The sequence below is a fragment of the Lissotriton helveticus genome, chromosome 3_1 (genome assembly GCF_964261635.1).
Source record: "Lissotriton helveticus chromosome 3_1, aLisHel1.1, whole genome shotgun sequence".
Taxonomy (NCBI): domain Eukaryota; kingdom Metazoa; phylum Chordata; class Amphibia; order Caudata; family Salamandridae; genus Lissotriton; species Lissotriton helveticus.
The window spans coordinates 1808595118-1808619717 of NC_136061.1; the positions used below are offsets into that span (position 1 = coordinate 1808595118).

At 43.0% G+C, this 24600-nt stretch overlaps 1 protein-coding gene across 2 annotated transcripts in view; it reads left to right on the top strand.

Moving 5' to 3' along the window:
• Nucleotides 1–24600, top strand: part of LUZP1 (leucine zipper protein 1) — a 170427-nt gene that overhangs the window by 112719 nt on the left and 33108 nt on the right. For both annotated transcript variants that reach the window (XM_078682702.1, XM_078682703.1), the window contains exon 2: nt 19696–23025. In XM_078682702.1, coding sequence (XP_078538828.1) covers nt 19843–23025 — 3183 coding nt within the window. In that variant the 5' untranslated portion in view covers nt 19696–19842. The remainder of the gene's footprint in view (nt 1–19695; nt 23026–24600) is intronic.

The following is a 24600-nucleotide window of genomic DNA, read 5'->3' on the forward strand; positions in this document are numbered from 1 at the left end:
AAACAATACACATGTTTGTATGTAAGGCAGTGACGGCTCCTCCTCTAAGGCGGAGGAGCGTCCCCCCACTGAGCAAGTCGAAAAAGGAAACAAGCATTTGCAATGCAATAGTTATTGCATTTATGAGAGTTTAAGCTATTGGCACTGTAAATGACAATACTTTTATGTGTTTTTAAAACCGATAAATAAAAGGCATTTTCATTTACAATGCCAATAGCTTAAAGTCTCGCAAATACGAGACTTATTGCATTGTAAATTGGTGCTATAATTTTTTTTTTAAAGCATTAGGAGAGAGCGTGTTCTACCTGCAACAGCAGGCACAACAAAGCTATTTGAAAAATAGTGCTCAGTGGCTGTAATTAAATCCTACCAAGCAACAAAACATGTCACAGGGGGTGTCACCATGGGAGGTTACAAAATGAGACAAGGCAGTAGTAAAGAGGGACTACTAATCCTTTTGACCAATGATCAGCCACAGTTTACAGTGGACAATGACAAGCCAATGAAAAATGTGGTGGAGAGTGGGCGGATTTCAAGTCCCTACCTCAATGCAGCATGCCTCACAGGAGCTGCGCATGCGCTACCCAGGCTCAGCCTAAAAATGAAATAATAACTCATTGATATTATTTTATTTTTCCCCTTGCTCAGCTGGGTAGGGCCGGGCTGCTCTGCTCGCAGGGCAGGGAAGGAGCGATTTGCCCACTTTAAGTGTGCAAGAGGCTTTGGTCGGCCATCTCTGGCCGACCAAACTTCCATGCGCACTTTGCATGTTCTCCATGCAGGCTGCATGGAGACAATGCCCAGCCTCCCATTCTCTGGCTGAGCGCTGAACCTCGACTCTTAGACAAATCACAATGCTGCATTGCAGCGTTGTGATTGCTATCTGGAGGCTGGGAGCAGGGTGCATCCTGCTTCCTGCCCTGGAAGCGGGTAAGAAGACTAAGAGGAGGAGGTGGCGAAGGAGGGCGGCAGCGGCAGCGGCAGACAGGTAAGTGTGAATTTTTTATTCCCTACCCCCTGCGATCCTCCCACTACCACTGCCTTGAGATGCCTCCCCCGCCCACCGCCTTCAAATACCAGCTGCCACTGATGTAAAGTACTCCATTTGCTAAGAAAATTCTGGCGGTAGGTAGTAATTTTTCTGTCTGACCAAAAACTTTCCAGTACTTTTTATATAGAAGCAATGAAGAGTACTTGAAGAGATATCAGAAGGATGTGTCCCTGCATCCCTTGCTTGCTAGGCAGATGTTTAGTCTTGATAACACCACATCTTGCTGGGCTATGGCAAGGGTGTGGAATTCCTATAGCCCGATTCCCAGGGCATATTGTTTGAGGTCAAGGAAAACAAGTTGTCATGTCTATTTTGTCCTTGGAACAAGTAGGTCCAACCCCCTGCAGCAAACACCCTTTGGCTGCCAGCAATACCACTTTATGGATCAGGGAAGGGCATTGTCTGCAGTTAAGGCAATATTTGTATCTATATTTAAAGCTGTTCGAACTTGTATCTATGGTTCGTTACTGCAAAGCCATTATTAGCGCTCTAAGGAAATAAGTTTAAGCTTGGACTGCACTGCTGACAGCGGTACCAGTATAAAAATGTGTTTGCATGTTTACAAAGTTGAACAATATGAGGCTACGTATAATGCTCCCAGAATGTTCTCAAAATTACTTTGTGTGCCGATGTGCTCCTTGTGAGAGAGCAGAATGCTGTCACTCACAGTGAAGCCAGTCAATAGAGAGAGAACATTTTAATAATACCAAATGGTCTTGGTTAACTCAAGACCTAATTAGGGGTCCAATTCTTAAATAAAGTCACAAAAGTGCACCCATGACATATGCTCTTACATAATGCATATAAATTCACAATACTTTACAGAATTAGGCCAGGAAATCATACACTTAGAAAATATTTGTGAAATGATTTTTAGTGTGAGCAAATTTGCATGTGTAGATTCGTAAAAGTGACAGTTTACAAGTTCACTTTCCTTCCAACCACTTTTCCCAACCGTAGAAGGAGTTTTACTTTTGCCCTTGTCAGGAGCAAATTTCCACCCTTTCTCAGTAGGGGAAAAGATTACAGAAGAGCTGGTGAAAACCCCTAAAACATGCAAGTTAGTATGTTTGCACATACTTCAAAGTGCATTCCAATCCTGGAACCATTGCTTAATGCTACCTGCAGCCCCAGTATGTAGATCTGTGGAAAGGTGGCAAAACGCAGTAATTGCTAGAATTCAAACCCTACTATAAAGCATGACCCCTGGCACAATCAGAAAGGCTTATTTTCAGAGCTCTTATTTAATGAGGTTGCTGCCATAATTTATCGCCGCATTATGTGCACCAAAGGTACAAGAGGATTTTGTTCACAGGAAAAGTAGATTTATCAAGCAACCTGTCCCATGAACAAGTAGATATTTGATCACATTCCACACCCCTGACTGTGGTTTAAATTGTACTTTTGGTAACGTACCATTTGAGTTTTTCTCTTTTATTTGATGTGTCTATTTATCCTAACTTGCTGTGCAGTAAAATGTTAGATTAGACTCCCCATTCCAATAAAAACATTTTTTTAGCGTACATAGAACGGAAAAAATCCAGCCTATCTATATATTTTTTGTATTTATTTATATTATTTACATGGTTTCTTATACTGTTACCTGAACGCATTAGTCTTGTAAAAACGTTGCCGCTTTTAGGTTGCTCAATTCACCAGTGAGTTAAGGTGTCCCCTTGGTTACTTGCCCTTTTTCGCAGAGCGTTTTAACATTTACTTATAGCAGAGTTGTCAAAGATAGATCTAGGAAAGCCATTTCTGTGCCACGTGTTCAATGTTTCCACTGACTGTAAATGATGGCCGATTTTTTTACAATAATTATTTTACTTAAATCTTACAATGTATGTTGCACAAGCACTACCACCTGTCACCTTTTTCAGCTGAAGAACGGCAGCTTGTGGATTAGTAAAATGTCACTCCAGCCCAGATACACTGGAGAGAAGCTATTCCTCATTCTCAATTTGACTGACCACCTAAGGCTACCACTCAGTCCAGGTATGAGCAAGACCCTCTAACAGTGAAACCACGCATCTTGGAAGCATACAGCGGTGCACTGTCCTAGATGACCAACTTAAGCTCAATAGTAAACTGGACAGACAGATTTTTTTTAAATGAAACAGTGACAACAAACGGCTTGAACAATAAAGGATGCTCATAGTCTAGCAGCGCTTTGGGAACCATACATCAAATAGAGGAGTACCATACAGATTTTGGAAACATAATATAAAGTATGCAGAATAAAATGGAATCTCTGGCTAGTACTTAAAATTCATCTGTATGTTTTACAGGAAACCCCGCTCGTTCAGGAACCTCTATATATTGCTCTACCAATCCTCAACATTAAAGGCAAACTTTATACGTAATCACTTACCAACATGGTATACTTGGTGAAACCATTTCTTTTGTAAATCTAAAGAATTTTTTTTCGCCTTTCACAGTTTTCTTGGTTTTTTCCAATAACTAATCAAAGTTGAACATACATATTATTTAGCCTAACATGGATATGTGTGTGTTCAGTGTTCTAGAAAAATCACAACTGATGGCCAAAAGGCTCCACAAAAAAGTCCGGTGAACTGCGAATTTGAAAATAAATACTATACATTAATATCCAGGAAATATTTTTCTATACACAGAAAATATCGATTCGTTAGTCTTTTAAATCTCATGTGTAAGAGTCCCATTGTTATTAAAACAATCTAGATTAGAGTTTCTTTATCTGTTGTCCATATTAACAGATTAATGAGCAATATATGTGAAGAAGCACAATTCAAAATTGTAAAGCATTTTGTAAATGTGAGACTTTAAAACTGTAGTAAAAAAATTACTTTACTTTTAAAAATACTTTATTTAGACAATCAAGTACATTAAAGCGCCAAGTACAAGAAATAGAGAATTGTGCAAGCATAAATGGTTAAAATGAAGTTTGTGCAGAGATAAGCAGAATCTCATTGTGAAATACAGTCTATTCATATAGAGCATAAAACAGATGAACTCATAACATACTATCTTTAAAATGCGACGAGCTGAGCTAGTGCCGTTTGACTTTTAACAGTGAGGTTACGGCAAATGCTGAGAACAAGTTTTGGGCCTTACTACATATGTACAAACCAGTAGTTTTAACAGACACATAGGATTTGTGTGACCTGATGTAGGCTTGTCTGTTTACCTGATGTAGGCTAGTCTGTTTGAATTTTTATCTAAGCAGCAATGTCCAAAAATGTGGAACTTCTGAGGTGAAGGTTGATTGCATTTCATTATAGTTAATACATCTGCGTGGTCAACAAATAGGTTAAAACCAAGGGTAGTTGCTAAAGTTCGGAGATTATAAAGTGCCAGATGCTAAAAATATTGAAATACTGAGTGTTCACTAGAGATACTGTGAAGATTATGTCACAACCTGACTCTAGGCTATGAATTTCGAATTTAGGAGGATAGGTAATGGTTCAACAAAGGGCGTCCAAATCCAGTTAAACTCGTGTTAACCCATACTAAAGCGTCTACATTTACCGAACAGCCTCCCTTTTATTCCACAGATTAAAGAAAATTGAATTGTAGTCTAAAAATTAATCCTCATTTTGGTTCTTGGCGGCAGTGCAAGTGCATCAAACAGAAAATAGTAAGGGTGATGGGTGACCGCAATTAAATTTAGAAAAGCTCCAATTTTCCCATTAAAATGTATATTTGTTTTGTATTTTTTTGTCAATTAGACATTTAACCATTTGTGTATTTGATAAATCCACGTTTCTGTATTTTTGTGTATTGTTTTGCAGTTTAAATCCGCAAAATTGCTTAGGCTGGGGACCCAGATTCCAATAATGATTCAGAAGGAGGTCCCCGGGTTCAAGTAAGAGATTAAGTGGAGGCCCACAGAAGTGAAAAATTTAAGAACCACTGCTCAAAATGGGGGTCCAAGATCCAGGCACCAATTTGTTAGTTAATGTTGCAGTTTTTGAATCACGCACACCATTCAATTACTTGGACCTCTTGACACTTCTTGAAGCAGAGGCGGTTTGCAATTGCAGGGTTGCTCACAAGTGTCTTCTGTGGAGGTGTCTTTAAGCAAGCCAGAGACAGGCGACAGACCATGGTATGGGTGTTGCTTTTTTCCTGAGCTAAATTCCATTGGGAATGGGTCTTGTAATTTGCAGTCTAAACCTGTAGTTGGTATATGTTTGGGTTGTCTTTGCTTGATACATCTCAAAAGGGGCGCACAGTCTACTGACCCCTTCATATGCATTGTCCGCTGTGAATATGAAGGTTGTCACATGGGTTCTTGTCATTCCCTATACTGTATTGTTTGAAGTGCCCTATCCTGTATGAAGCGTGAATGATTGTTTTGTGAGCCAAATAGGAGCATAAGTTGACATCTACCTTTTTGTATTGGTGTTCTTTAGTTATATGTGGAGATGATATGCAGGTCTATCCCTTGGCTATACATTTTAACTGTTTTGATTAGCTTCGTCAAGATCATAATTAATTTCTGATATTTTTCTTTGGTCTGACCTGTTCTGTTCAGTGGTGTACCTGGCCATGTGTTAAGTTTCCCTGTTCCAGGATTGTCTCCTTTGTGGTTCCCCAGGTCCTGGTATCTGGTTTCTCCTGCCCTGGTGCTTTTGGCTCAAACGTGTCTGCATCAAAGTGGTATATATTTGCCACCAATCATGGCTCCTATTAGGATTAAGCCGAAACCTAGACAAATTAGAAAAACGAGAGTGTCCAGAATCATACTTGCAACCGACCAAGATGGTGAGAAAATACTGAGTCAAATTAAGCAAGCACTGGAGTTCTAGGAAGCTATCAAATAGAATGGTAAAGTTCCTGGAACATGGCGAAGCTTTAATGGGAAGATGGGAAAGAGGAAATCCTGGGTTCAGTGTTGAATTGGTTAGTTGAGGCACAGAAAGGACCCTATTGACATGTGAATTAAGGGAAGACGACTGAGACAGTGACGTTAGTTGAGCTTTGGCCGATTTTGTACAAAAAGGGTATGCCTGAAGGCTGAAATATACAATAGCACAGTCTAGGAACTGCATGGAAGTTAGTGTGACTGGGTAGCGTAGTGCTGTAAGCTGGTTCTCAATAAGCCTGAAAGAGAAATAAGGCCCGCAATTGAAGGGTACCTAAAATGTAAACCACCTCTGCTTTTAATGGTCTTCCAGCCAGTTAGTTTCATACCAGTGAGATCTGCTTTATCAGATTGGTCATGGCGAATCGTGTTTTTAGACACATTTAATTGTTTTTACAAAACCAAGAAAAAAAAGCATTCGTTGACCTAACAACTTATCTTTTCCAAACAAGATTAAATGTCAGTAGAATTCAACCTATTTTGATCTCGCTATGCTAGTGCAAAATATCATTCATTCACACAGTGTAACTATTCTTTAACCTGACATCTCCGCTGGGATTTTATTTATGTCCACTATTTAGGGCCATACACTCCTCCTGCCTATGCAAGGCCCCTTAGGGGGGTTAGTCCATCTCTGTGTGGGTCACCATTAACGAACTTAGTGGGGGGTTAAGGGTGTGAGTGCCCTTTTTCTTGCCCCTGCGGGGGGGAGGGTCCTGACCTATCCTGCCCTCCTCTTCGCCACTGTATCATCACAGACTCTTGCCAACTCTTGCCATCTTTCTGATTCCATGTTTCACATCCCTATTCAATAAAGTACTTTCTCGTTCTACCCACTTCATCACCTCTCGGTGCCACACATAAGCTGTGGCTTTTAACACGTTTCTGACTGATCGTTATTTGCCATTTTGCAAGGACCAATTGTAAGTCTGTAAATCTACTCGTTACTTTGATAGTCTTGGACCATGCATGCAGCCCCACTAGATAAACTTAGATATTTTCTTATGTATTTTTATCTGTTGTCACATTATGCATGTTAACAACTCGTTCTCAGTGATCCGATAATTCAAAGCAACTCCAGGGTAGGTGGAAAAAGTCTGAGCTTCTGGGGCGTTTCACGTGTGTACCCTGGGTGAATTCTGCGGACTCTCTTAGAATTGACAATGACCCTGTGAATCTTGTAGAAATGAATCAGTTTGAATACGACCTTTCTAGAACTTTTAGGAGTATTATATACTATTATATCCTATTCTCCCGTACTAAGGGGCTTAACCATGTCTCGGGTCTATTCATCCTGCTGTGGGTGTTTTCAACGTTTGGTCTGTCACAGGAGTTCCTGATGAATTAATGTTGCTGCCTTTCGTTTACTGTTGGAGGTGCGAAGTTCTCTAAGGCCCTGGTGTACTTGCGGTTCACTGCAGCTTGTTTTCCACCGTTTCCGCAACACTGCGCTGTTGGAGTCTGGAATGAGGAAGTGTCGTCCTGGGAGGTCATAATCTCTTTTTAAGTCCCCAAACTCAACCTGACATCTCATTTTTGACGTTCGTGTTAGATGTTTTTGAATTTGGTGGATTTTTTTTTATATTGAAAATACTACATAGAGTGTGTGTCTTAGAGGGTTTTCAGTTTATTGGTAAAATTGCTCTGCTATGCCACACAGAATTCATGTTTTAAGTCTGCAAGTGTTACCTTAAATAAATGTTGTTTCCAGAAACACGATTATTTATATATTTATTAATTTGTTATTGTGCTTTTACTCAGTGTTTCACGCATACACAACTGTACAATAGCCATAAAAAAGAAAGGCATAATAACAGTCTTAAAGAAGCTGACCTTGCAGAAAAAGGGAGCTGATTCCAGAAACCAAAGAGCAGATAGCTCACATGAATGAAAACGGGAAGACCTAGGAGGACATGGAGGCAGACTGTAACCAATATCTAGGGACATAAGAAGAAATCAAAGAAGACCGATATGAAGGCACAAGATAATATAATTTGCAGTCGATACAAAGAAACTGAAATGTACACTGATTTGCTAACAGAAACCCCAGAATTGCATGCACATAGAATAGGTGGTGGCAGGTAAGGAAGAGAATGGAAGACCAATGCAAGAATTCTGAATGGACTGTGTGTGGAAGCCCCCACTCTTATAATAAACAGTCCTTTTTATGGTGTGCCACAAAAGTCACTACATAAACCTGTGCTTAACCCTCAGGTAACTTAGCACAAAAGCAGTCGGGCTTAGCTTAATGGCAATGTGTAAAGTATTTATATGCACCAATCAAACCTTAATAAAGTGAAAAAAAACAACGCAGTCACAAGTTCAGTCTGACCGTGATGGGGCATGGGTCGGATACACGGACAAGTTTCGTCCTGTTGCAGAGTTTTACCTTCTCTGAGTCCAAGTCTATGTTGGGAGCTGCAGCAGAGCTTGCATTGGCGGTTGATGCAAAGATATCTTTGTTGGTGCAAAGAGGGGGTTGGGCTTTTCGGATGGTCGATGTTTGGCATGAAGAGCTGGAGCTTTGCGGAGGTGCGTGGCCTGACGCTGATGGAGTGAGCAGCGTTGCTCGGCCAGCCTGCATCCAGTGCCATCCTGACTACATGCGCCTGACTCGAGAGCCCTACTTATCCCTTCGACATGAGGCTGCCACTGCGGGGGCCATAGCCGCGAGAGAAGATCCCATTAGTAGGACAACACCACTGCTGGCGAGCAAGGGATACCTGTGACGCCTGAGATCAAAATGGCGGAGCCCCCTTCCACCAATTATACCTACAAATGCGGATGAGGAGCTCCAACAGTAACTGACCAAACTGCGGAGAGGTCGCCTGAGAGGGGTGGGCTCCTGTGCTTCGATCTGGAACCGGAGCTGGATCTCGTATAGTCTCATACAGATCATTGCCCTTAGACGGTAACTGCCGCCTATGGACCCGACAGCGAGTGGGGCTTTGCCCGGCAGAGGCGGAAGTAAGGCACTGTGGAACTGCGTCATCACTGGTGCGAGCGCGACAGTGTGGTGACTGGAGTTGTGGATGGCTCCCAGTCGGCAATGGTCGAAAGAAGATTTGAGGAGTCCTGGGACGGAGATGCACAGAAAGGCCTCAGTAAAGTAGCACGGGCTGGACTGATGACCTTGCATTCGATGTCGCTGGAGGCGTTCGAGCCGGAGGCCTCTGGGTCCGTGCTGGGGCAATGGCGGTGCTCCCTTGCTCTGGGCCTGTGGCCCCTCCCTTAACATTTGCATTGCGGGACCGAACCAAGACTTGTGGGGCGGCTTCAGAGATTACCGCGCACTGCCTCTGGGCCTGCTGTCGACCTCGAACAGGAGCTATTGGGATGACTTGACTCCGGCGCTACCCCCGCAGTGAGGTGCAGGAGTCGGCTGACGGAGACTGAACCCGAATTACGAGGTGAGAGGTGGCCGGTCTGCAATTGATGGCTGCTTCTGAGCCCTCTTTTTATTAGGAGGGTGAAGTGCCGGAGCTGCCGTAAGCACACAGGCAGCTGAGAACTTTGATGGGACTGCCGAAGGCCTTGCACCAACACCAATTTGGAGGCTCCCACTTTAAGAGCGTGCAGAGGATAATTGCCTACAAGATCCTAGTACACCAGCCTGTAGATTTGGGCTCTATTTGGATCTGGCTGAGATGAAATTCAGATCTGTCCTCCATTGGCCTCAGTTTATGGCTCCTACTGCCTCTTGGCTTGCGCTGCTGATGGAGCAGAGAGGGGGGGCCCTGCAGACATTGGAGGGCACTGGTCAGCAGAGTGCTGGAACACGGGTAGAGAGGGCTGAGCGGCATTAGCCGCTCCTCTGGAAACACGGGCAAGCCTTCCAGCAAACGGGACCAAGATCTTGAGAGCGCAAATGGCCCGCCGGACAAGACTGAGAGCACAACCCGGCCTGTAGAGCCTCCTAAGAACCCCACGTTGCAGGACATCCTTCAAGCCATAACAAATTCCTGTGAGATATTGGGATCCAAAATACACGCTATTAACATAGACCTGGGCCTCCTATGGGAGGATCGTAAACTGCTTGCTGAGAGAGTAACAATAAATTAGCAGACTTTGGGAGACATCCCGCCTACAGTTTCTGCGATGAAGGAGTAACTAACGACAATGGGGGCGAAGGTCCGAACTCTTGGCTGCGGGTCGAGGATGCAGAGAATCACTCCTGTTGCAATAATAGAAAACAGAATTGGATTGGATGGGACTACCAAAGAAGGTGAAGGGCGCCAACATGATGACCTACATCGAGAATTGGCTGCGCACAGATGTAGAGCCTGAAGGCTTTTCTGCCTTCTTTGCACTCGAGAGAGCAACTTGAGTCTCATCGAGGGCACCTCGGCCTGGCCCAACACGACCTTTAGTGGCTTGACTACTGCAGTACCAAGATCGTGATAATATCCTGGCGCAGGCCAGGCAGAGGGAGGAGCTCAGGGACGGCAATGCTATTGTGTGGATTTTCCTGACTTCTCAAAGGAGGTACAGAGATAAAGAGCATTGTTCCACGAAGCTAATACAAAATGACGGCTGGTAGATTTCTAATATGTAGTGCTATTTTCCAGGAAGCTGATTACCTTGGAGGGGACACAATTCTTCCATTCCCCCACAAGAAGTATGGGACTGGCTGAATTCCGTGCGCATTCCAGGGACTGACCAGGGCCCTTGGCAGCTCTACTGCCCCCTCACAGGTGAAGGTGCAGCTCGGAAGGCAGTGGAAGTAGTGGCCAAGATGAGGGGAGGTCTCCATCGCCGCCCCCGCACAGGACTCTGACTCTGATCATGGCTCCAATGATTCTGAAGGGTCGAGCCTAGAGTTGCCATGGTGATGCTGAAATTGTCAGATGACATCATCTGAACTGCTAATGGGTTGGGGTGCAATACAGTACAGTGACTTCCTTAATTCATATAGGGGCACCTCAGTAAGGTACGGGGCATTGAGCACTGGGCTGTATTCCTAAGACTCATTGAAATATACCGGATGGGGGCCTGATAACTGGGGGAGATTATGGACTACCCCTTACTCACATATAGCGTGGTGGAACTTTACTGATTAATTCTGTTTTCTTTTACGGTTTGAATGAGTGGTTTTGATCTGCTTGTCCTGGGTGGGGAGGGGGAGTTAATACACTAAGTTTTTTTCTAGATGTTGGGAGGTTACAAGTCGTACAACAATGTGTAATATGCTCATTCTAAGCACGAGGGGCTGCAGTGCGAGGAGCTGGGGTGGGGGCAGAGGAATAGCTTCTTTCCAGATGTCACTCATAGCGTAGCAGAGAATGTATAAATGCTTATCTTGGAACATCCAGGGAAGACATACCATGTCAAAATGCTACAAAGTGTTCTTTTATTTGAACAGGAGAGGGGTCCAAATAGCATTATTACAGGAGACACACTTGACAGGTAAGTATGGCATTGCAGCGCCTCTGGAGGGGTCAGGCGTATTGCACAACTTTTTTGGCATACGCCGGTAGTGGGGGAAGCGGGGGGGGGGGGGGGGGGTTCTCCCAATATGGGTCAGGGCAGGAGTGCCTTTCCAGTTGGTTGACATATTAGTGGATCCAGAGGGTAGGTTTATGGTTGTGCAAGAACGACTTTGAGGGACGTGCCATAACTATAGTAAACATATATGCCCTGAATGTAGAGCAGGGAACTTTTAGGGGGAATCTGTCGAGACACCTAGCGCCCTAACTAACTACTTCAACCACAATAGAGGGGGCTTTAATTGTGTATCTGATACTCATCTGGACTGCTCCCACCCTCCACTTCTGACTCCCAGACCATTCGCACAGCCAGGGCTTCCAGAGACTGGCAACAAAATTGGGGACTCAACTCAGGGAGACGGCTAAACCCAAAGGGGTGGGACACCCCTCCTTCTCTGGACTGCACAAGGTACATGTCCACTTAGATTTGTTTCTCTGCACACCAGATTTTCATAGCTATGTACTATAGAGTATCTCTCCTGCACCATCTCAGATCCTAACCAGAGGTTCTGGAGGACCAGGCCTTCTATGAGACGATTAGAACCAAGTTAATATAATACAATACTTTACCGATAACCTAGCTACTGCTACCTACCCGCAGATTGAATGGGATGCCTTCAAGGCTGGTCTCTGGGGCCACTTGTAGGAGACTGGCTTAGTATGTGGTGCACACTTATCTAATTGAAGCACACTGCACTAATCCAGGCAACCCTTATGGGTTTAGTGGTCTTAGACAACCATAGAAAGCTCTCTAAGTGGTAGCTGTGGAGAGCAGCCTTCAGGCTTAGTCCAGAAGGAATGTTAGGCAGCTTGTTTTACCAGAACTTTGATATAGTGTAGGTTAAACGAAAAAGAACCACACAGTGTAGTTATAAAAATAGGTATATTTATTATAAAGACTCACTAACACATTGGTATACCTCCAAACTCAGATGTCAACCAAATACACACAATACTTCACTTGTAAACAGGTATGTAATCACAAATACACAATAATCTTCAGGTATAGACCAAACCATATACTAAAGAAATGGAATGCGAACTGCGACCAAATTCGGGACTCGTACCAGAAGACTCAGAAGAGCTGGGGTCCGAAGGGACCACCCAAGGTTAGTACCCAGGAAACCCACGGAGGCTGTGTGCAGAGTGTAAACACAGCTGCATACTCAATGCAAGTCAAAGGGAAAGTCACGGTTGCAGTTTTCACGAAGGACCCTTCCAAGTGGACCCTGAAGAAACCCAGTGAAAGACAGAAGGTTGGATATTCACCCCACCCGTGGATACCCCAGGACCCAAGATACCTACACCAGGGAAGCCGGGTACATAGGAGCGAAGTGATGTCGGAGACCGCTGTGGACCAAAATGGAGGACTTCAGGAAAGATGCAGCTGGCGAGGAAGGTGGAAGAGTCCAGTGGAATCCACGGATGGATTCTTGAAGGGAAGTACCTGCAAGCAGAGGGGACAGAGTCTATGCCACTTGGAGGAGACCAATGACCACCGGTGACGGAAGATGCAGGAGTGATGATGGTGACCTTGTCACTGAAGCTGTGAGAACCAGGCGATGCTGTGGAAGACCAGGAGCCGTTCATAAGCTGTCCCATGTTGGATGTCAGGGGGGGTTCGGTGCCCAGCGGGAGCACCAACAAGCCTTGGCAGCAGCAACAGACGTGGTAAACAAACGTTGGGACCAGCAAGGTTGAAGGAACTCCCCAATTGCAGGAAAGTCAGAGCAGGCCCTGATCAAGCGGGGGAGCCCACTGACGACAAAGAGGACCCACAGACCTAAGGCACAGGAGTCGCAAGAGGACCTCAAGCAGCTCACCGAAGATGCAGGCCCATGATGCTACGGATGCAGGGAGGACAAAGATCTTGGCAGAAAGAGATGGTGGAGGCTGGAGCTTCTTGTAGCCTGAAGATCTCTGGAGTACAGAGCCGGCAATTCTAGGCAGTGCACAGAGTTTCCCACGAGGAATACTGGCCTCAAACCTGCTGAGAGCAAAGGTCAGACCTTGAGGGAGTTGCAGAAACACTACCTGTGTTGCTGGGCCTTTCGGAGTCCGTGGGACGTCAGGAGCAGCTGATCGGTCAGCTTCATTACGGTACCTGCAGATGCAGGGGAGTGACTCCTTCATTCCTTCTGGTGTATTTGATGCCCACAGGCCTGGACAGGAACCTTAATGAAGCGCAGACGACAAAGAAGACTTGCAGGACAGCGAGACCAGTAGCAGAATGAGTCTTCCTTAGTGCAGTCTTGGTTCCAGGCGAAGTCCAAGGCACCCAAACGGTCAAATTTGCAGTGGTTTCAAGTTTTAATCTTGTCCCACAATGACTGGTGTATGCAAGAAGGGCAGCAAATGTCCCTTTCAAAGCAGTCTGGTGGCGCTGGCAAGCGCCCCCACCATGGCCCAATACACTAAGTCCTGTCTGGGAGGTGGTCACACCTTCCTGTGACAGAAAATCTAATGTTCTACCATACCCTACTCGAGCTCCGCTCGCAGTAGGAGGGTAGAATCGCGTCTGAGGTCGGCAGCAGCACTAACTTGTTGGCAGACCCTGAAGGGCTGTTACCGGGAATATTGGGTTGGGTTCCCCGAGGAGCCACCCAATGCATGGAATCATACCTCCAAAACCAGTAACAGTGTTGGGGTAAGATTCCAACATATCTGATACCAAACATGCCCTGGTTCAGCACAACCAATATATAGTTTGCCATCGTGTAATGATGCATTGCTACTAAATGTATGAAAATAGCTGACCGCACTTAAAAAGCCCGGAGAATCGACTCTGGGGTTTGTAGAGGGTGCCCTGCTCATGCAGAGCCCCCTTACACTTATAACCTAGCACCCTGCCTTCAGGTTTGAACGGCCTGCCTTAGGGGTGACATAGGTTTTAAGTGCTGTGACCTCAGATTTAAGGAAACTTAAATCTGTTGTAAGTGGTGCTAGCACAAACTTACACAGGCTGCAATGCCATAACTGTAGTCACAGTTTGAGTGGTCTCTCATGGGTGGCATAATACATGCTGCAGCCCATGGGAGACCACTGGTGTACCTATGCTCTGGGTACCTTAGTATCATATACTAGGGACTTACATGGGTACACCAGTAGACAATTGGGAATGTACTAAAGTACATACCACTGTCAAATTTAGGGAAGAAGCACAGTGACTGGGGTCCCGATTAGCAGGATCATAGTCTGACAAGTCAACCGCAGCAAAAAGTTGGGGTAACCATAAAAGCAGATCCTTCTTTCCTACAGCACTGTTTATCTGAATCGAAAGGGTATCTGGCGCACATTACTGGAGGAAGTCCACGCAGCTAAGAGAGTGCTACGAGTCCTTAAAATCAGACAACCAGGACATCCTGAGCTGCAGACAGAACTCCTTGAGGCTAAGGAGGTGATGGTGATGCAAGTTGCTTTGATAGTAAACAATACATGGATAGAACACCTGCAGGGCGGGATGGATCGGGTTCTCTGCTGGTTTAGCTGACCAGTCCAGACAAGCGTAGCTCGACCATAGTTGAGCTAGATGACGTGGGGACATACACGCAAGAAGGAATCAATGACATATTGGCCTGCTAATATTGAACCCTATACACTAGCTCGGCCACGCAGGGCATTGCGGCGATACGAACATACCTAGAGAACTTACCTTTGCCACTACTTTTAGAGGAGGAGGTGAAACATCTCGGAGGGGACATTACTTCACAGGAGATAACAGTTGCCATTAAATGCATGGCACCTAACAAGACCCCGGGAACCAATAGTTTCCCGATGGAATTCTACGCCATGTACTCTGCAGAGCTAATACCTAAACTGGTTACTTTATGCATGATGGGCAAGGCTACCGGGCCCTAAGGAAGCAGTGATAGTCCCTATCCTAAAACAGAGTAAGCCTGCCTATGACCAGTCCGCCTACCTCCCGCTTTCGATGCTCAACATCGATAACAGAATTCTGGGTAAAATCCTAGCAGTTAGGCTCCTGCCCTTATTGCCTAGATTGATCCACCCAGATCAGGCAGGATTTATCCCAGTCCGCAATAAAAAGGTTAACATCCGATGACTATTGGCAATTTTGGAAGCTAGGATGAACGATCAAGAGGTTGGCCACCGTATTTGCTGTAGATATTGAAAAGGCATTCGACAGTCTGCAAAGGCACTACTTATACGAAGTGATGTCCCGTATGGTACTGTGTGAGTTTTATTACATGGACTTGGTTGTTATATACCAGTCCTATGGCACAGGGAGGACTATTACAGCAGGTTACTCGGTGGGACAGGGAACACGGCAGTGTTGCCCAATGTCTCCCCTGTTATCTGCTCTCACCATGGAGCATTTGGTGGCTTCGGCTCGTTCTGGGTGTCTGTACAGAGGTTTGCGTATTGGACGACATCATCTCTTAGCGCTCTATGCAGATGATTTACTCATCTTCTTGAGCAACAGAGAAGACGACTTGAAAGGAACTTGATCCATGTTGGAGGAGTTTGGAGTGTTATCTGGAGTGAGAGTCAACTGGCAGAAGTCCAGGCTCTTTCCTGTGGGGCTGGCTGATGGCTCCCCCATAGGGACTGGCCCAGCTGCAATTGACACCCCAACGCTTGACGTACCTTGGAGTTGGGTTTTACCATGACAGCGCCATGCCAACCTGCTAGATGGGAATGCAGGGTCAGCTGTTCATTCTCTGAGGTCCTCCGTTGACTTCTGGAGGACGCTGCCGCTCTCAGTGGTGGGCCGGATAGCTCTCCTGATGATGGTGGCCCTACCCCGCCTTCTGTTATTTTTGCTTCACACCCACTTTGGACCCCAAAGGCATTATTTAAGGAGCTGGATTAATTGCTCACTGTGTTTATTTGGGGAACGAGACACAAACGAGTTACGCTAGCAATACTACAGTGCTCAACAACGGCAGGGGGGTGGCGGTCTTTGATCTGGAGACATATTATATTGTATCCCAATTTCAATGTCTGATCCAGGGGCTAGCACATCGTCAAACCGGGCCCCTTTGTACCGCCACTACTTGACCTCGATAGAGTGTTTCTCCGGAGAGATCACCTATTAATGACTGAGAGGAGCTGCAAGTGATGGCTAAATGCTGTGGCAGAGGTTTTCAGAAGATACATGCTAAAATTCCCTATTCGCAGGAATTACCTCTAGACCTATTACGAGCATTGCCGCATGGTGGCAACTTCCGAGTCCTTGACCTCTGGATTGAGGCATGGGCGACAAGAGTAGGAGACCTTTTCAGGGATGCAAAACTGCTCCAGTTCGAGGAATTTCGTGTGGAATTTGATTTACCCCAGGGACACTTATTTCTACACTGGGCACTCTCAACAGCAATACGCACACACTGGAGCACGGACACCACTGAACCTCCTACATCGCAGAGTTGTCAATACATAGCTCTCTCGGCGGGTACCATTCAGACATCTCCTGTTTGTATAGAATGTGAATCCAATATTGCACTCCTTTCAGATCGATTTATTTAATAGGGGCACTTTTAATTAGCATTGCCTAAAAACCATTACAATTGAACTATCTGTTCTTCAAAAATGTTTGCATATTCTACAGCCCTACCTAAGAGTTGATTGAAATGTTCAGACCGCATGCGTAAACCTCTGTGCAGGGTTCGGAATTCCAAGTTGGGTAGTATTTACTGCATTGGTTAATTACTGCGTGCATTAAATATGACACCCTTTGTTAAATTTCAGCAGGTAAACCTTTGTGGCATTTAAGAGGAAAACGTGTAATTTACTGTGCCATGTAGATTTTGGTGCAGTAAGCACCAAAATACTCGTACTATTCTCCAAAAACATATAATAATTGGTATTGATCACACTCGTTAAGTAACGTACTGTAAGGTACACTTATTTGTGAATATTAAGGTGCTTTTTATGCACCAGATAAACTCTGAATCAGGGCCTAAGTGTTTTACCAATTCAAGTGGATCGGCAGTTAATTAACCAAGATATAAAATAATTTCTCTGCAGTATATAAAAACCACATTCTGATACCAAGACAAGTCTACAGCTTCATAATTCAGATTTTTGACTCTAGATGAAGTGATGAAATCCCATGTTGTAAGCAATTAACAATATATTAACACTCAACAATATTCCCTTAGACATTCCTTTTAATATACCTTCCTAAATTTGGGATTTGGAATAAACCATGCGTAAGAGGGGAAGGGAAATGTTGCAGTTCATGCTACTTATAAATATGTTGGATATAATTATGTATAGTATATAAAGTATTAATGCATCACTCCGAATTAATTTGGAAGGGGAAACTTGAATGAAGGAGTGAATCAAAGACGTCCATCAAAAAGGTACAGTGATATTATCTGCACTTATGTTTTAGATCAGTGGTTCTTAGCCTGTGGTCTGGGAACCCCTGTGCGTCTGCAACACCTATGTAGTGGGTCTGTGGCTGTTGATAAAATTAAATAGTACTAGCTAGTTAATTATATATAGGTCAGTGCTTCCATAGGAATTGCTTTTTGTCTGTTGCTAGTAACATTGGCCCCCTTTGACTAATCTCCACGAAACTTTCCAGAAAGGTGCTACTTTTTTGAATAATTTGTGCATGGAAAGTTTTCTGCCCATCTATCAAGCTGGGGCCGAGAAAAAATGGACGGCCCCAAAACGTAAAAGCACTATTTTAATTTAATGTGGATTCGTGTGCACTGTTAATATGTATTTTTATTGTTAATGTACTTGTATGCCTACAAATTGCCGGATAAAGATATTTTTATAATTGAATTGATGTCCATTGTTATCTATATTTTATAGGGTTTAACTCTTTTATGGCATATAGCACATTAAGCAAATGAAGAACCAAAGTCCTGTTTTCCTCAGTTATTCTCGGTTTATTTCCAGTGATGCTTATGCCAACCTCTCGATTTTCCTTCTCTCCCTCTGCTTCTTTTTTTTTTTTACTTCAAGATTACAGCATTGTTTTTATGTTCATACGTATACATACTTGATTTTGGCCATGTTTCAACAGATCTGTATTGGAATGATAAATGTATGTATTCTAACAAAGAAGACTACATTATTGCTTATTTTATCATTGCTGTGCATAGGGGCCTTCTCTTAGGATTTAAGATCTCCTTTATTTTTTACAATTTTCAAAGCACTGCAACATTGTGTTTCGAAGCGATTCTGTCATGTTCTCCCTCAACATAGTTGCTATGTGCGTAAGTCTGTGCACTTCATAATGCAGTGGCACTAGCCTAGCTCACTGGCTTATTTCAGGGCATGTTCAATCCCAGGTCTGGTTATACAGAAGGATAAATCTAGGCTCCACTTACCATGTTCTCCACATGCTTCTCTTGCTGGATGTGTGTGGATTAATTGGATCTCTAAGCCACGATTTAAACCACCCACCATTGTCTCTGCAGTTCCCTCTATCTCATCTCTGTGCTTTGTTCTTCTTCCCATTACACCATCACTACATAATCCTCCAGCAGCCATGTATCACCCTATTAGCAGACGATGAGGAATATCTGTTGCTCCACACGTTTCTTCAGAGATTTATAGAATGCAATTTGCATTATTCTCTTGCTGTGGGAGAGCAGTTTCCCATATCTCTTCTTTCACAACATGCGTCACTCCTTGCAATGTCGCCTCTCCCAGCTTTACCGTCTGTCTACCTGCAGAAATTGGTTTTCATCTTTGTTGAGTACCTGAGCCTCTCTCTGCCCTCTGGAGAACCCTGCATTAGTTTTTGTTTTCTAACTGGCATAGCAACTCACGCTGCTGTGTATTTGGGCCTTTTGCTGTGCCATGTACTTGAGCAAACAAGATTTGAGATGTTGCAGTGACGGTTACTACAAACTTTACATTGACCTACCTAAAGTTTACATTGTGCAGTTGCAGCTAGAAAAAACTTTCCATATCTATTTATTGAGTAAGGACAAGGAAATTGGTGACACATTAGAAGTGAAAGTATAAGGAGATGTGGCAGGACCTGAACGATACCACTGTACACTTTCCCTCTAAGACTTTAAATGTTGTTGTTACTGACACGCTCCACGTAACAATAAAAAAGTACTACATGATAGATCATAATTCATGTTTTGAGCCCATGGCAGAAATATGATAAAGAATACAGGAAAAATGTGTTTTGCTTGTTCAGATGAAATGTTTCCTGATTGTTACATTGCAATCTTACCACTGATATTAATACAAATATATGTATTTTTAAATTTGTTAAATGTACAAGACATAGGGGTACACTAGTATTAAATATAATTGGTATAAAAATATAATCTCCTTTATTGGTACTCACTATATTGTTTTCTTGTTTCTAGGTTAAGATGGTCCATTGTTTCTATGCATATGGAACACTACAGAGCGACAAAGGATAACGTACTCCGCATTAACATTTCATTAAAGACATATTTAGGATAAGTAGAAGTGTTCTGGTCACTTGTCCTAGATCTAACCTGCTTTGAATAATGGCTGAACTTACAAGTGTTAAGGAGACTTCTAATCGACATCTACGATTCAAGCTACAGAGCCTTGGGCGGCGCCTTGATGAGTTGGAGGAAGCAACCAAAAACCTACAAAAAGCAGAAGATGAGGTCCTTGATCTGCAGGATAAGATTATCCAGGCAGAAGGTAGTAATTCTAGTATGCTTTCTGATGTGGAATCGTTACGGAAAAGGGTTCTGAAAATTGAAGGGAAGGATGAAGAAGTAAAAAAAGCTGAAGATTTATGCCGATTAATGAAAGAAAAACTTGAAGAGGAGGAATATGCTACTATAAAGGTCAAATCTCAAATTGAAAACCTTCAAAAGAGAATGACAGAGCTAGAGACGTTAGAAGAGGCTTTCAGTAAAAGTAAAAATGAGTGCACTCAGTTATGTCTTAACCTTAATGAAGAAAAAAATGTGTCAAAAAAGTTATCCACTGACTTGGAGGTCCTTAAGGCAAGAATAAAAGAAATGGAAGCATCTGAAGCTAAAATAGATAAAACGGAACAACAGTTTGTATCAGAGCTGGAAAAGATTAAATCTTTGACATTGATGTTTATTAATGAAAGAAAGCAGCTTCTTGAAAAAGAACGGCAAAATGAGAAGTTGATTCAAGACTTAAAGCAAAAATTAGAGCAAAACAATAGAATACACACAAATCAAACTAGAAATACGTCTGTTATTCTTGAAAGATCAACTAAATGTAATTTAGAAACAAGTGATCTAAGAATTGAAGATGATTTTTCATCCAAACTTCCAGCCAAGGAAAGTAGAAGAAAAAGCAGTTTGGATTATGTAAAATCGGTTGAAAATGAAACCATAGGAGTGCTGGAAAATGAGAAGAATAAAAACCAAGAAGACAACAAAATCAAAGATCTAAATCAAGAAATCGAAAAACTTAAAACTCAGGTCAGTCATCTGAAATCTGTAGAGGAAGAACTGAAACAAATGAATGCAAAAAATAATGCTCTTAATGATAGATATTTAAGTGAAAAGAGTAAAAATGTATTGCTGACTGAACAGCTGGAAAAACTGAAAATCGAAGTTCAGAAACGAAAGGAATTGGAAAATGGCATTGCTGAGTCTGAAGAAATTGCCAGCGCTGGGAGATTCTATAGTGATAAGCCTAGAAACAGAAGTGAAACTACTGCAAAATACAAATCACGAGAGCATTCACCACAATCTCGAAGGGAGAGGGTTTCTAGCAGAGACCTCAGTCAAAATCAGGACCACATTTCTTACAGTAACAGACAGTCCCTCAATACAAGTGCGACAAATAGAAGATCAGCAGCATTTAGTTCCTCTGGGTTGGTTGATTCAGTGATTGACGTTCCAAAAAGAGCAGACCACAAAACAGCAGCAACTGTTTCACATTTGTCTGCAGCTAAAGACGTTCTTGGTTCCTTGCAAAATGATGCGAAAAAATCTAAAGAACAACCTTCTGTACTTAGTAGATACCCACCTGCTGCTCAAGAGCATAACAGTAAATCATGGAAGACCTCTTCAAAACCTTTAAATGAAAGTGGAGCAAAGAACAGACCACAAAAAACACCAAGGACATTTGGTGAGGTTTATTCTGTTAACACTTCCACACAAAATCAGTCCCAAGTCAAAGTGGAGCAATCTGTGCTGGCAAGCGAGAGAACACGTAGGAAAAGTCAAACAATCAATTCTGAGATGTCTTCTCCAATTACTTCCAGCCACGGTAGCACAACACTTGAAAATGGAACTCCTTTATCTTCAAACACTTGCACACAGTCACCGAAACTGGTGGTTTCCTCGATTACCTCTTCACCTGTAACAACAACAGTGACAACTTCTTCTTCCATGGCACCTTCACAAAGCAAATATTTGAACAATGAGGAAGCGGATCCTTTAGATGCTACATCACAGACCACAACACCTCGTTCTTCCTCGAGGTACTTGCAGAATTCAAGAAACCAAGGAACCTCCCTCTCAAATCAAGGTCATGATGAAAATGAAGATGTACACTCTGGACTTGAAACAAGGAAACTGTCCAGCAGCAGGGAGCCTTTAGTATCAAAGATTATAACAAATGCATCTACAAATGGAAAATTTAATTCAGAAGATGCAGATGAGAATGTCGGTGATTTTGCACAAGAGAAAACCAGGGTCTCTGTTCAACCTGAACTTGAACGCAAAGGTGTATATTGTGCTGGAGAAACTGCCAAATCCAGAGTGACTGCTAGGACCGCCATCCTTGAAAATGACAAAAAAGAAAACGAAACGGAATCTAAGAAGTTGGCAAAAGCGTATTCAAATTCTGTTGACAACTCTGATGATTTTACTCCAGTCCGTGCACAAGTCAAACAGCCTTTTAGTCCCAGAGAAGCATTACGATCCAAAGTAATTATTAAACCTGTAATTATTGAAAAAGATTTGAAAGAAATAATGGGTGGATCTGGAATTGACACACATGAAAGACTTAAATCCCCTAAACCTGTAACAAGTAAAATGACCAGCAGTATAACAATTTACCCTTCAGAGCCTGGTAGCCCAAGATCTAGCACGTGTGTAACAAAAAAAGAAAGGGTGACTTCAACAAGCAGTATTATACTAACTTCAAGTGATCTCCCATTGATTTCAAACAACAATGGCACATCTGTAGACATATCTATAAATAAGAGTATCACTCTTGAGACAACAAAACCTGAGAATGTAGGTTTTCAAAATGAGCCAGAGTCTTTAATCTCAAGAAGTGTCTTATCTGTAAGCTCTACAGATGCAAGAGTAAATAATAACAATGAATCTGCTGCGGAGACAATATCCTGGAAAAGTCATTCTACTGTGAATGCCAGTCCTTCAGTTGAAGCAAAAACACATGATCCCCTTAACAGTGTGAGCAGGATAAGGCATAGCTTTAGTCCTTTAGAAGAGCCGGATACAAAAGCAGATCGAAACAAAGATGTCTCAGATCTTTCAGCAAGACTTGAAACTTTAATAGATGCAAACACGAGACCTACTAGAGTACGCTCTCGTGACCAGTACACAAGAAGGACAAGTGCTATGATTAATTCTATGAACACACCTCCTGATTTTGTTTCCAGAAGGAGTAAAAGTAGCCTGAGTGCATCTGAGTTAGTAGCAAGAAGGAGTTATGTTGGTGAATCACCAGTTTCTTCTTGGAATCACATTCCGTTGGAAGTAAGTAAAACCGATATTTTTGTTAGTTTATAAGACTACATACCATGAGGAGTGCATGTTGTATACTTGTTCTCAGGTTGTGTTAAGAGGTATGCAGTTTGGTAAGACTCTCCTGAGGCTTTACCTTGACTCTTATTAGAATGTTTGGAATATTTAAGTAAAAGTATTGACACTTTTTGGTAATTAATGACATGCTAGCCTCCAGTACTGTGATGAAGAATGTGAAGACAGTCGAGCAGAGGAAAGATTAACCAGCAGGGCTACACCTTAGAAATGTAGTTTGATTTAAACAGCTCTCTGTACGTCTTTATAAAACATTCCTCTGCTATATTTATATACAGGAAGAGGCACCTGCCTTCTGAAAATACATAACACTAGCTTGTAAATTGTTTGTTTTGCTATGTTGGAATTTGATTATCAAGAATCATTCTCATTTATTTTTGTTACATTGTCTCTTGTGTGTTTATGTAGCTGCTATTTCATCAAATAATGGTCTCTTACCTTTTCCTGGCCCCCTTTTCTTCATCTTCCCCATAAAGGGACCCTTTATAGTGAAGTGTACTTCTCTTATTGGAACAATGGAATCAGACTTGTTTTGTTCTGCATTCTGCCCGCATCTGCACATCGCTAGCTGCAAATGGGGCAGGTTAGGGCTGCTGGACTGGACTCCATATTAGAGGGATTATAGGCCTGTGTACCATATCTGTAAATAAGTAATATCTTGCTGTTCCTGTGTGCCTCCACTTTGCTATTTCAAGATTTAGATTTACCAGACACCTCATTCGCTCATTTCCGTATTCTTTATTCAGAAATAATAGTTTATATGGCCAGTCTGCATGGAACAAACAGTGATACACTCTAGATGTATTCTTCAGATCAAAGAGAGAGAGAGGACTAGGTAAGCTAGCCCGTATCCCCTGTGTTTATATGTAAGTATCAATGGGGGCTAGCTAGCTTTAAAGGGAAGGTAAAGGGTGACTCAGGTACGTCAGACAATACAAGGAAAAAAGCAATATTTTCCTTTGAAAGCCCTCACCCACCGACCTGGTCGGTGGCATGCTTCATCATGGGGCCCACCACAGTGGCACCGAATGTGCCCCGGGTGTGCTGCAACGCCAGGAGACTGCGGAGCTGGTATATTGCTGCGTGTGCAGTGAAGGAGTGAGATGTGAAAGATTAAAAAGCTATACAAGCGGTCCCAGCACCCGAGGGTTAACAAGTATTTAATAAACTGGGCCTCCGTTAGCTGTTTAAAAAGGCGAATGGACAAAGTGGAGTGATTAATGATCTCCCATGTCCAGTGTGGTCTACATGTTTCTGCCAGTGCCTTTTCTATTATAAGTTGGCTTTCCTCAGGACCAAAGAGTTAAGTGAAAAAGTGCAATTAAATAATAAACTAATAAACTATATTAAGTGATTGTGTTGTTTGTTGGCTATGTGTCGCGCTCGCTAAGGCGCTGTAGCTGTTAGAGGGGGATTCCCTCAAGCTTTTCTACATAAAACACATAGGACAAAGACAGGACGTACAGGGGAGAGTCATATTAGGTTGGCATTTTTTAGAACTCATGGTGGCCG